This window comes from Anabrus simplex, chromosome 1 (genome assembly GCF_040414725.1).
Source record: "Anabrus simplex isolate iqAnaSimp1 chromosome 1, ASM4041472v1, whole genome shotgun sequence".
Taxonomy (NCBI): Eukaryota; Metazoa; Arthropoda; class Insecta; order Orthoptera; family Tettigoniidae; genus Anabrus; species Anabrus simplex.
In genome coordinates, this window is record NC_090265.1 from 182,392,294 (window position 1) to 182,406,478 (window position 14,185).

At 36.1% G+C, this 14,185-nt stretch overlaps 1 protein-coding gene across 1 annotated transcript in view; it reads left to right on the forward strand.

Moving 5' to 3' along the window:
- Positions 1-14,185, forward strand: part of LOC136863701 (UNC93-like protein MFSD11) — a 248,886-nt gene that overhangs the window by 158,284 nt on the left and 76,417 nt on the right. The window contains exons 2-3 of the mRNA XM_067140062.2: positions 280-449; positions 9,246-9,422. Coding sequence (XP_066996163.1) covers positions 280-449; positions 9,246-9,422 — 347 coding nt within the window. The remainder of the gene's footprint in view (positions 1-279; positions 450-9,245; positions 9,423-14,185) is intronic.

Consider the following 14,185-nt stretch of genomic DNA (forward strand, 5'->3'; position numbering starts at 1 on the left):
GGTGTAAAGGAGGACATGTACCGGTACACAATTTCGTAAGCTTACTTTTTAAAATGCTGTTAAATACAAAATTAGCCCAGTTTTTCCAACCTAGAATGTAGGGTTTTACTTTTTATGGCCTGAAAGGGAATGGAGAACTGAAATACGATACAGCATAGGCTACTGTAATGGATTGGCCATTTTCAATGAATTGTTTCACTGATTCATTATCTGCTACTGCGTATTAATGGCGAACGTTGTGGAGAAATTATTCTGGATTTTTTTGTTTCTATTTTGCAGAAAACAATTTTGGACAGTATTCAGCGTGATGATCCCAGCTTCACGGGGGATGGATACACAAGTCTGGCCGTCATATATGCTGTGTTCGCTCTCTGTAATTGGGTCACACCATCAATCATCTCTGTGACTGGTCCTCGGATTGCCATGATTGTAGGAGCCATCACTTACGCGTGAGTAGCAATTGTCCTCAGAATAATGTGATGATAATATGAATGTTTGGACCCATGAATGACAATGCACGATACTTGTAGAGAATGCATTCCTTTTTCTGTCTCTTTTATGCATTACACAGACGAGTATCTAAGATGGAACAAGGGAGGACGTATACCCTAGGTTCCCATACCAGAAAAGTCATACGGAGTGACATAGTCATTGGTTTCAAACAAAACGAAGCCGTAATTTGAATCCCAATCAGTGCGTGCGGGATTTTAAAAATAAAGACACGTACTTGTGATTCCGAATCCTCGTAGGACTTTTTTTTTTTTGCTAGTAGTTTAACGTTACCGGTACCGGTACGTAAATGCATCGAAGGTTTTCGGCGACGCAAAGACAGGAAAGGATTGGGAAGAAAGCGGCCATGACCGGCCATGACCTTAATTAAAATAATTAACATCTGATGCGGAAATGGTAAACCACGGAAACCATCTTCAGGGCTACCAACGGTGGGGTTTGAATCCACCATCTTCCGAATGCAAGGTTACAGCTTCATGCCCTGGACAGCGTAGCCAATTTGCTTGGTCCTCGTTCCCTAGAGGTCTCCTGATTATGATCACAATATCAGCACTCACATGCAACAGGCTTTGGCAGCTGGCACAATTCCTATCTTCGCCACTAGATGAGGCTTCATTCATTCCATTCCTGATCCAATCGAATGATGGGGAACAGGCTGTGAATTTTAATTTTCATCAGTAGGTACTGCACTTGCATATTACTTAAAATATGCTTGCTTTGTCAGTGGCATGTATGTATGTATGTATGTATGTATGTATGTATGTATGTATGTATGTATGTATGTATGTATGTATGTATGTATGTATAGTACTTGTCATGGATGGCCTAGGCCATAGGCATACCAGCGATGTAAGGAAGCTGAAAGAAAAAACATTTGTTTCAAAAACTGGGTTTTAATAATGCAGGGCTTGTTCAGAAGTGTTCAGCTTCTTGGGTGAATGACCACTGACCAGTGTAGCAACTTCAGTTCTGATGGCTCTGGATTCAATTTACAGCCGGGCTGCGGATTTTAACCGTGTCTGGTTAAATTTCTCTAGCTCCGATGTGAAATGTTTGAGATCACCTTAGTGCATATATCTTCATTTACACACAACATATACACAAAGGTATGTCGTCAAGAAGGGCATCTATCCGTAAAACTGTACTTACATCCACATGTAGTGCTGAGCTCAAGTAGTTGGAGCAAATGCCAGAAAAGAAAGAAAAATTTAATAAGTGATTTTAGAAATAATAATTAACATCATTACAATAAAAAAGGATCCCAAAAAAGTAAAAGACTTCTGGGGATTGCTAGAAGAAACCACAGCCAAAATTCCAAAACATCACATCAAAATTTTACTGGGAGATTTCAACGTGTAAGATGGAAGTGAACAAACAAACCAATAGAAATGGAGAAAGGTTGATGAGTTTCTGCAAAAGCTTTAATTTACATACCGTAAAACTAATGTTGACTCATTTCTTGGCACTTCCATGCAAAAAAAATAAAAATAAAAATTGGTGATCTCCAAATCTTCATTCAGAAGAATTTCAATTAGACCGTGTGGTGATTTCTAATAAAAATCAAAGGAAAATTATGAATGTCAAGGTTAGAAAACTGGAATCATCGAATCTGATCATTATATATCTGTAATCAAAGTTCAATTTCAACCCAACCCAAGGCCAGAACAATAAAACAATTGAGAATTGATTCAGACACTCTTAACAAAAATGCAGAGTCCTTCCTCACAAATATCCCCAACCAAAATTCTGATTGGATGGAACTCAAAGGTAATATCACAAAGTCTTTCCAGACCATCAGATTACCTCCCAGGAAATGCAATGAGACCTGTGACAAAACAATTGAATTTAGAATGAAGGCCTGGCAAAATTTGAAATCACACAAAACCAAACAAAAATGGGATTAATTCTTCAAAATTCATAAACAGGTTTTGAAAACCATTAGATTGGAAAAACACGATTATGATAAATGAACATTAATGGAAATTGAACAGGATATATTGAACTTTTATAAAACATTTAGAGAAGAATTGTCAAATTATAAGGCACCTACTCTTTGTTTCAAACATCGAGAAGGGACCCTTGAAACAAATAACAAGGAAAATAGCAAACTTCTTGCAAATTATTATAAAGACCTGTTAAATCGTGAGCACCCTCACCAGCACCTTTCTTTTGAAAAACCCTAATTTAATCCAGACTCAGAACCCCCCCCCTTAGAAGAAGTCAGTGAACTAAAATATAATCAAATACTAGGAGAAGATGGTATAACTACTGAAATGTGGAAAATAGATGGTGATAACCTAGCTCAGCAAATTCACACCGTTATTGAAGATACCTGGATTACAGAAATATTTCTGACGAGTGGAAGTGTGCATTAATAGATGGAGTCTTGGTTTGTGGGCGGCTCCACATCGTTACCATAAATGAATTAGTCCTCATGGAAAACAGATTTATTCACACAGTCACCACATACAGTTTTAGTACGCTTAGCTTACAGGATACATTGGTTACACCAAACAAGACACAAAGAGACGTGATGCTCAAACACACTCCACACCGCCGAATGACGCTCGTTCAAGAGTTTATACAACGTGATGGAATGTTGCATCGTGCACAAGGGTACAATCTGTATGCGGGGCAAGTTCATTCTTCCGGATGCCACAACATCAACCCCCACCACCACAGTAAAGAAAAGTTCACAAATCAAATGGACGGGCAAAGCAAACTCTTCGTCCTGATCATGTTGTGTAGTCCTACTTTCTGGGTGGTGATGACGCATTGAGTACGTCAGGTGTAAAAGAAGTGCTAGGTTGACTGGATGAATAATAATAATAATAATAATAATAATAATAATAATAATAATAATAATAATAATGTTATTTGCTTTATGTCCCACTACTTTTACGGTCTTCGGAGACGCCGAGGTGCCGGAATTTAGTCCCGCAGGAGTTCTTTTATGTGCCAGTAAATCTACCGACACGGGGCTGTCGTATTTGAGCACCTTCAAATACCACCGGACTGAGCCAGGATCGAACCTGCCAAGTTGGGGTTAGAAGGCCAGCGCCTTAACCGTCTGAGCCACTCAGCCCGGCATTGACTGGGTGAAGCAGGGAGTAGATGTGTCAGGTGTGTTGGTGCAGGTAGGAACAGCAAGGTTTGTTTTTATGTATGCAGGATTCACACGGTCTGTACTCACTACTACTTCCTTGTTACCAATCATTAGTGTCAAAGTATTCTCATTACGGTGAACTACAGGGTAAGGACCAGAGTATGGGGGCTGCAAAGGAGACTTTATGTGGTCAGCTCTCAGAAAAACATGGGAAACAGTTACCAATCCGCATGGAAAACAGATTTATTCACAAGTCACCACATCCTGGGCGTTTTATGGACTTGAGTTAATATACTCATTTACAAGTATGGTAATACAGTATTTATTTTGGATTTTTTGTACTGTGTACATACCTGCCAACTTTCCCGATTCAGGCGGGAGACTCCCGATTTTCGACAGTTTTTCCCGCCTCCCGAATATTCTATCTTTTCTCCCGATTTTTTGGTGAACTTCAAACATTTGTTTTCAAATCCCTCCATTTCAGCTTTTTTACGTCAGTGCCGGAAGTCCTTCGCTCATTGGCCACTTTCAAACGAAATATCGAAGTTTATTAATGCGAGAAATGTGCGCGAATGTGCGATGTTTATTGAAACCTGTATATCGCGACGCGCATATCGATTGTCAATCTCTCGTTCTCGCGTGCTATGTTCGTGTTCGTTCACGTCAGTCTAGTCGATTCCATCCTCTTTGGTCGATTCTAGAGACTAGTCGCTTTCTTAGTAATATAGTGACATAATTTCAATGATAACGACGGGTGACTTCTAGAGATTTTAGAAGCCATTTGGAGACAATTCTGACTAATTTTAATTTATCTCAATATAAATAAAATGTTTTGTCTGTACATTGCTCAGAATTTAAAAAGAATGATATTTCCGTACCGGTCGTGGCCATATTAACAAGGAGAAATAAGTTTTAATTTTCCGTAATTTCTGTCTGTCTGTCTGTCTGTCTGTACGTGCGCAGGCTCATCACGAGAAAACGGCTGAAGAGAATTTAATGAAAATCGGTATATAACGTCGGGGAAAAAGTTGCTACAATCTAGGCCATAAATAATGTTATTCGCGCTGAGTGAAATGGTAGTTTAGGGGAAGGCCTAAAATTTAATTCTCAAATATTTGTTATTATTGGCCCTAATGATAAATACTACATAACTAAAGTTATATATTATTAAATTTCCTATCATTTATGTCTTATACATTTTTACCGTACCGGCTGTAATAACAGAGATATTCATGAATTTAGATTTTTTATTTATTTATTTATTATTATTATTATTATTATTATTATTATTATTATTTTGCTAAGTCCATATCAGCGCCGATGTACGAGAAAATGGGTGAACAGAATTGTATGTAAAGTCAGGGAATAAGGAACTACAGTCTATGCTATAAATAATTTTATTCACTCTGTTCGAAATGGTAGTTTAGGGGAAGGTGCCAAATTTTTTTTTAAATTACCTATCTTAGTGGTCATATTGAAAAATACTACATAACAAAAGTTACAGAGAATGCAATTTCCGATTATTTGTCTTATTCAGTTTTGCAAGAGACACTTCTCATGATTGATTCGTATAACTTACACTTCTCAGGTACATTTTTTGCCCCTTGTTAAGGGCATCATCAACCTTTAGGTAACCTTAAGTTCATATGTCTGAAACATTATCTATTCATACATGGATTAATGTGTAACATACTTTTCATTGTAATCCATATATGAATAGATAATGTTTCAGACATTTGACCTTAAGGTTACCTACAGGCTGATGATGCCGTTAACAAGGGGCGAAACATGTCCCTGAGAAGTGTATATAGTATTATGTACATTTCATCCACGAAACACGTGGCTTGTATTGAATAGGTGGTAATAATAGAATAAATTATTTTTGTGATAATTTGCTTATTCAGTTTTACTGTTCTGACTACAATAATATTGGTGGTGATGGTGATTAAATTTTGAAGATTATAATAATGAAGAAAGTCATGAACGAACGATCGCTTGAATAATACCACAAGAGGGAGTCATGAAAGAAAGGACGACTCACTTTACATTAGATGCTCTAATATCACAGATTCAGAAGAAAACTAAATGTGAAGGCCTCCAATATAGAAAGCTCATAAAATTGATCAACAATAGCATTACATTGACCATTGTTTGTTGTGATGTGCTTTGTGTATTCTGCTGCCATTTATCTACGATAGACGGGATTACTGCTGGGTTTCAAGTATAACAGCCTGCCTGAATACTGGCGGGAAGAAGCTGGGGAGTGGGGAGTTAGATCTCTCTTCTTTAGCATGCCATTCTTCTGGTTCATAAATTTTCTGATACTACTGGTATGTTACACACTGGATCATCATAGTATTCCAGCTATTCGATCCCTACTCGGAGGTAGTGATTTGAATGAGCAGTGTGCACACTTAAACAGAATAATTACACAAGAGTGTTTGCGGCTGTCTGCAGCCTGGTCATTCTAGCTCTGAAACTTTGAACTGTTAGATTGACACTGTAGTACCTTTCGCAAAAATTGAGAAAATGTACTGTTTTCATTTTATCGAATATTTCGTATGAAATCATAGCTTTTAATCATGACATTCATACTGGCGTCGTTGTAATGAGATGTTGACTTCAGTTGGGAAAACTATAAGGACAGTCTTCCTGAGAATTCCGTAGTGAAGCACGGGTACATCAGCTAGTTATTTGATCCAAATAGCATTGCGCTTCGCATAATTGCGCGGGTGCTTGATGCAATATATTAATCTATGCATTTGCTAAGTAATGGCATCTAAGTGCATGACTGATTCACACATCTGGATCATGAGTTCATACTATTTTCGGTAGGCTTATCAGAGACCGATCATCCCACTCACGCACTTCCTGTGAGGGAATAGAGATGTGTAATTTTTAGCCTTGTAGCCTCGTATAGCAACAGTCGGGCTTTGAGACAATAAGTGTTATAAATATATTGTAGTACTGTGTTGCGCAAGACATGTAGAATAAGCAATTTTGACCAATTGTATCTCCTGATTTCTCCTGATTTTTCCTGATTTACAAATCAAAATCTCCTGATTTTTGGTTTTGTAAAGTTGGCAGGTATGTGTGTAAGTAAAACATGTACATTACAGATCCTGTATAAGAAGGAAACCTGTAACTATGTATTTAAATCTGACATCAATAACAAAGAAGGATATCACTGTTACTAGTTGCCTACAAAATTCTCACCAAAGCACTACTCACAAGACTCGAGAAGCAAACAGACCACCTAAGAGATAAATATCAGGCAGGTTTTGGAAAAGGAAGATCGTGTGCAGTACAAATTTTTAATCTCAAAGCCATCTTACAAATACATAAAACCAGACAAACTTGGACAGTTTTTGTAGATTTCAAAAAAGGCATATGATTCTTTAGGTAGGCAAACACTTTTTGATGTGCTGGGAGAATTTAGGGTAGATAAGTAAGAAAACAAGAAATTTGATCAGACAGACACTGACACACAACCTTGAAAGTTCTTAGGTGAAATTTCTGAACCTTTCAATATTAAGGCAGGGGTCAGACAAGAAGATGGCTTGTCTCCATTATTGTTTAATCTTCTGGTAGAGAAAGTAGTCTGAACTTGGGAAAAGGAAACACAACGGATTAATATCGGCAAGCTAGTTAAAGATGAAATTCATATCAAATGTTTGGCCTTTGCAGATGATCTGGTTCTATCCAACATTAGGCAAGAAGCACATGAGAAAACCCAATAAATGGAAGGGATCTCCTTGATACTTCGACAGACAACCTCTGGTAACTCAGTTTGGTAAAATACCTCAGGTAAATAATTACAAATACTTAGGGGTAATCATCGAACCTTCTGGATTAAATCATAAAGCAAACAGAGGGAGAATTTCTGAATTACAAAAAGCCTGTGGAACAGATACAATCAAAAAATCAATATCTTGGAATGCTAAATTAAAACACTATAACACAGTAACTAAGCCTGTATCATTATATACATCAGAAACCTTGATCATTGGAGGCAGATCACTATGGTAACTAAAAATTTAGAAAAACAAGAAAGGAAAATCCTTAGGAAAATCTTCAGCCCAGTGTGCACAGAAGGAGTATGGATAAAAAGGAGTTATACCAGGATTCTGAGAGAATAACAGACACTGTTAGATAAAAATGATTGAAATTAATGGTCATATTCAAAGAATAGACAATGAAAGACTTACTAAAAATTTTTTAATGATGCCTCCTCACTAAAAGTTAAGAATAATTGGATATTCAAAATTGAAAAGACCTTCAAGAAATTAGCATAACAAGTGAAAATATATGGGACAGGCCTAGCTTTAGAATGTCTGTGAACAAACATAATTTTGCTGAAAAGCCCAAGATGAGAACCACCCCTGCATGAAGGAAGAATGGAAAAAAGAAAAAAAAAGTCCTAGCAAGAGGATGGAGATTCTGGAAAGAGAAGAAAGCAAATTCATCTCCTAAATAAGTTCAATCGCGCTCCTTAGTTGGGCACAACGTTGTGAAAAAAATAAAATTAATAATAATAGTAATAATAAAACATTGTCTTGCTCCTTGACTGATTGGCCAGCGTCACTGTCTTCTGTTCAGAGGGTTCTGGGTTCAATTGCCGGCCGGATCGGGGAATTTAGCCTCATCTGATCAATTCCTCTAAATTTGTGACTACCGGGCGAGTTGGCCGTGCGCGTAGAGGCGCTCGGCTGTGAGCTTGCATCCGGGAGATAGTAGGTTCGAATCCCACTATCGGCAGCCCTGAAAATGGTTTTCCGTGGTTTCCCATTTTCACACCAGGCAAATGCTGGGGCTGTACCTTAATTAAGGCCACGGCCGCTTCCTTCCAACTCCTAGGCCTTTCCTATCCCATCGTCGCCATAAGACCTATCTGTGTCGGTGCGACGTAAAGCCCCTAGCAAAAAAAAAAAAAAAAAAATTTGTGACTGTATATTTGTGTTTGTCAAAATATATTCTTCCTCATTTACACACAACACACTATACTGCCAACCATCACAGAATACATCCCGCCATACTGGGTTACCATCAGGAAGGGCACCTAGCCGTAAAACTGGGTCAGGTCCACATGTGTAATACACATCACACCCACGACTCCACCAGGGAGTTGAAAAAATTGCAGGAAAAAAATGACAAAAGAGTAAAAGCTAGACATATAGGACTACAGTAAGATAAGTGACTCTGAATGACAATAGTGAGAGCAAACATGATATTTATTTTGGGCTTGGGACCAATGACCTTGATGTGAGGCCTCTTAAAGCAATAATCAACATGATCTTTTGGGTTTATGCCATGTAAAACAAAATGAACTGCAGGAAGACTTTTACCTTTTGTGAAGACTTTGCTTTGCTTTCTCAGAAATGAACCATGACCAATCATGATGGTTTATAAGAACAGTTTCACATAATATAAACTCAAAAAACATCATGTTTATTATTCTGGGCTTTTGAAATGATCATCTAAAAATTATATATCACTTATCATAAATATCGCTTAATTGTATTCTTTCATGGCATATGGAGAGATATATTGTTTGTTCTTCATACAACTCGCATATTAAATAATATTAAATTATATTAACTTTGTCTATCATAATGTTTTTTGTTTTTAGGCTATTTATCTTGTCTTTTCTAACACCACAAACATGGTTGCTGTATCTTGCATCCTGTATTATTGGCTTTGGTGCTGCAATTATATGGACTGGCCAAGGGAATTATTTGACACTGAACTCCGATTCAGTCACAATATCTCGAAACTCTGGCATCTTCTGGGCCATGCTGCAGGCCAGGTAAATCATCATCCTGCTCTATCTTTACTTATAATTTTTTGATGATTTGTATGTTCATAGCTTAGAACCTAGTGTAAGGATATTCCAGCATTATGTTTGTGTGATGGTGTTTTGGGGCAGATGAGGCTATTCTATTCAGTATAGTTACTGTTGTTAGTGGGTTTCAATACTTGAATCTCCAGATTATTTACTTCCTGGGCCTGTTATGGACCTGAGTTAATATACTCATTTACAAGTATGGTAATACAGTATTTATTTTGGATTTTTTGTACTGTGTAAGTAAAACGTGTACCTACATTACAGATCCTGTATAAGAAGGAAACCTGTAACAATGTATTAAAAAAACTCAGAACAATAACTTTATATGTAAAAGTACCATGTATAAGCCAGAAACATCTGCAATGGCTAGTAGCACAATATGTTGGTTTTTTCCCTTTTTTTTTTTTTTTTTTTTTGTTAGACAGAAACTTAGTTTATAACTCTGGTATGTACTGCATTATATTACAGTTTATAAAAAACTAAAAAGTAAAAAATGAAGTACTCTGAAACACATATTATTTTCTAGTATCCCTTATTGATATTAAGAGGGGAATTCCTTATGTCAGTATTATTGGATCTTTACGTTTACTTATATACTTATATAAATTATCTGAGTAAGGAAGTGGAATCAGAGATAAGGCTTTTTGCAGATGATATTATTCTATATGGAGTAATAAATAAGTTACAAGATCGTGAGTAACTGCAAAATGACCTCAGTAATGTGGTGAGATGGACAGGAGGCAATAGCATGATGATAAACAGGGTTAAAAGTCAGGTTGTGAGTTTCACAAATAGGAAAAGTCCTCTGTTTTAATTACTGCGTTGATGGTGTGAAAGTTCCTTATGGGGATCACTGTAAGTACCTAGGTGTTAATATAAGGAAAGATCTTCACTGGGGTAATCACATAAATGAGATTGTACATAAAGGTTACAGATCTCTGCACATGGTTATGAGGGTGCTTAGGGGTTGTAGTAAGGGATGTAAAGGAAAGGGCATATAAGTCTCTGGTAAGACCCCAAATAGAGTATGGTTCAAGTGTATGGGACCCCCATCAGGATTGATTCAAGAACTGTAAAAAATCCAAAGAAAAGCAGCTCAATTTGTTCTGGGTGATTTCCACCAAAAGAGTAGCGTTACAAAAATGTTGCAAAGTTTGGATTGGAAAGACTTGGGAGAAAGGAGATGAACTGCTCGACTAAGTGGTTTGTTAAGAACTAGTGTTAGGTTTAATAGTACACCCAATCAATACACTTCACTTTACAAGTGAAAACTATTTAATATAAAAATATATTAAACATATAGTACTTTGGAACATGTTTTGTCTCATTTGAGACTTCTTTAGTCAAAACATTTCGTAGCAGATTACAATGATCATTGTTGCTATCTAATAATTTAAAAATGGAAGAACCCATGAACTGTTTGAGAATACACTAAAGTAAAAATATACACACTATTTACATATCATTGTTCATCACTTCTTGCAAAAAAAAATTTTTTTTCATTGTTAAAATTTGAATGACATTTCTTGAAAATGTGACATGCAGTGCTGGTACCTGGTGGCTTCAGTGTCATTCAAATTTTAACATTGAAGGTAACATTTTTTTTTGCAAGAAGTGATGGACAATTTTATGTAAATAATGTGTATATTTTATCTTTAGTGTATTCTCAAACAATTCTTAAAGGACCAGGGCGTCTTCCATTTTTAAATTATTAGACAGCAGCAATGAGCATTGTAATCTGCTGTGAGACATTATGGCTGAAGATGTCTCAAATGAGATGAAACATGTTTCAAAGTACTGTATGTTTAATATAATTTTATATTAAATAGTTTTCACTTGTAAAGTGAAGTGTATTGATTGGGTGGACCATTAAACCTAACACTAGTTCTTAATTTAAACTGTATCAATACGGATCTCTATGATGAAGTTCGTAAATTGTAATAAATGGTTTGTTCCAAGCTGTCAGTGGAGAGATGGTGTGGAATGTCATTAGTAGACGAATAAGTTTGAGTGGTGTTTTTAAAAGCAGGAAAGATCACAATATGAAGATAAAGTTGGAATTCAAGAGGACAAACTGGGGCATGTATTCGTTTATAGGAAGGGGAGTTAGGGATTGGAATAACTTACCAAGGGAGATGTTCAATAAATTTCCAATTTCTTTGAAATCATTTAAGAAAAGGCTAGGAAAATAACAGATAGGAATCTGCCAACTGGGCGACTGGTCTAAATGCAAATCAGTAGTGATTGATTGATTGATTGATTGATTGATTGATTGATTGATTGATTGATTGATTGATTGATTGATTGATTGATTGATTGATATTACCAGTATTGATTTACTCCTCAATTCAGAATAGCATAACGGTATGTAATTTTATTAGATACAATTTATTGTTGTGCTTTGTGATAATGCAGTTAACACGTTGTCTGTTGCCGCCTTCTGATCATTGACAATATCAGTGTGAAAATAAAGTGTCGCACTGTTTATAATTGATCTTTTAATGTAACAATGCATTTAAATTTGTTAACAACAAGCAGGAACGTCTGTTTGCTCAGCAATTGATTTTTTTCAATTAGAAATTGTCACGTCACTCATTTTGACACTAATCAAGCTATGGTAGGAGTTGCAGCTGTGATATCAGTGTTTATTTTTGTTTATAGTTTTATATACATTTCTTTGAAACATACCTGTAAAACTCTTTCACTAAAGCAGAAAATGAAAGTGGTAGAGTGATAGTTTCTAAGCAGTCTATAATTGGCCAAATTCTTAATTTAAAAATATAATTGATTTTAATATCACTTACTGAATTAATAATGGTAGCCTATGTGCAGTTAAGATGGTCTGATTCCATATAAATATAAATGTTACTCAAACAATTTTAATTTTTTCACAGATGGTATTTACAGTAAAAACTGTCATGGCCCCTTTCAAAATATCTGTCTTGTTGGTTTTCCTTCTTATAGAAAAGGTAATGTAAGTATCTAATATAATTTTTTTTAAGCAATCCTGTTTATATCGTGGAACGCCAGGAAATGCATTTGGTTTCACTTATGTGTGACTGACTGTGGTTCTTTCATTTTATCAAAGAGTGCCATAAATTTTTGTTATAGTATGCATGTCACTAGTTTGTTTTGTGTAGCATACCATAAACTATCTGTATAGACATTAATAACTTTTTAAATCAGAAGGGAGAGCTACTGTATGTTAATCTCATTAAGTTAGTCAAGACCACCCAGGTGACTCTGCTTGCAGTTGCCAACTGTAACAGCTGCACCCATACTTGTATAACTAATACACTCAGATCACTTTCATAACTAGTTATTACATAACAAGAAAGTCTTGTTTTAGTTGGCTAATATTTTCACTCACCCACATATATGGTTATTCATGTCATGCAAGAAATTTTGCCAGGAATATTCCTTTCATTTGTTGTTATACCATGCTCATCATTCACATGTGCTCAAACAACATACCTTCAAATCTATTCAATCCATTTAATATTTTAGGGGGTTCAAAGAGGGGAAACTTAGAACTGGGAACTGTTGAGGAAGAATACTTGTAAGGTAAGGAGTTAGATGGGACTCTTTTGCTGAAATAATATTCATCTTAATAAAGAGCCAGTGGTGGAATGAAAGAAACCAGATGCCCAGTGGCAGAGAACAGCAAATCAGAGGGAACTTACCTGAAAGTTGCATTGAGATTCTTTTTAATTTTCTAAAAGAGAAGCAATGAAGGACTTTTGAAGGTAGCAATGAAAATTAGCACGGTTGAGTATGCAATGTAAATTCTGATATATTTCCTTAATTTTATTAATGACATATTATTTAAAAAGATATTTATAGGTACTGTATGTCTAAAGTGGAAATCTACAGGTTATATAATGATTGTTCTCATGTAAGGTGCCAAAAAAGAACATTGTATCTGTCTATTTATAAATCTCAGATTTATAGTCAGTCAGTCAGTCAGTCCAGTCGGTCGGTCGGTCGGTCAGTCAGCAGATTACCTATCAATTGTTTACTTAGCTTTTTCTGAAATATTTTCAAAGAACATTGAATTTTATTGAACATTTCCCTTGAAAAATTAATCCCAATCCCTTACTTCTCAACCTATATATGCATATTTACCCCAATTTGTCCTCTTGAATTACAACTTTATTTTAATATTATGATCTTGCTTACTTTTAAAAACTCCACTCAAGCTTATTCGTCTACTAACGTCATTCCATGTCCACTGACAGCTCGGAACATTCCATTTATAATACCAATATAAATGGTCCGTTATTGGACATTATAAACTTTCCAGCCATGCATGGCTAGCATACCGTGGAGGCCATGCGTCTTGGTGGGTGTGCTATTTACCAAACGAAGAGCCCAACTTAGCACACTGGTGCGAAATGCTGGCGACCAGGAATGAGTTAGCTGGAAAATTTATAATGTCCAATAACGGACCATTTATATTGGTATTATAAATTTACCCATCCAGGAGAAGTATTTCAGGTTCCCTATGGGAATCAACATCTGTAACATACCACTTATGATACAGATATTGATTCCCATAGGGAACCTGAAATACAGTCATCAATTTCTGTAAAGGAGACTAAGTCTCCTGTAGTGCCATGTGTCTTGCTAGGTGTGCTAGTTGCCAATTGATGAACCCAAATTGGCACAGTGGGGCAAAATGCTGGCAACCAAGAATGAGTTAGCTGGAAAATTTATAATGTCCA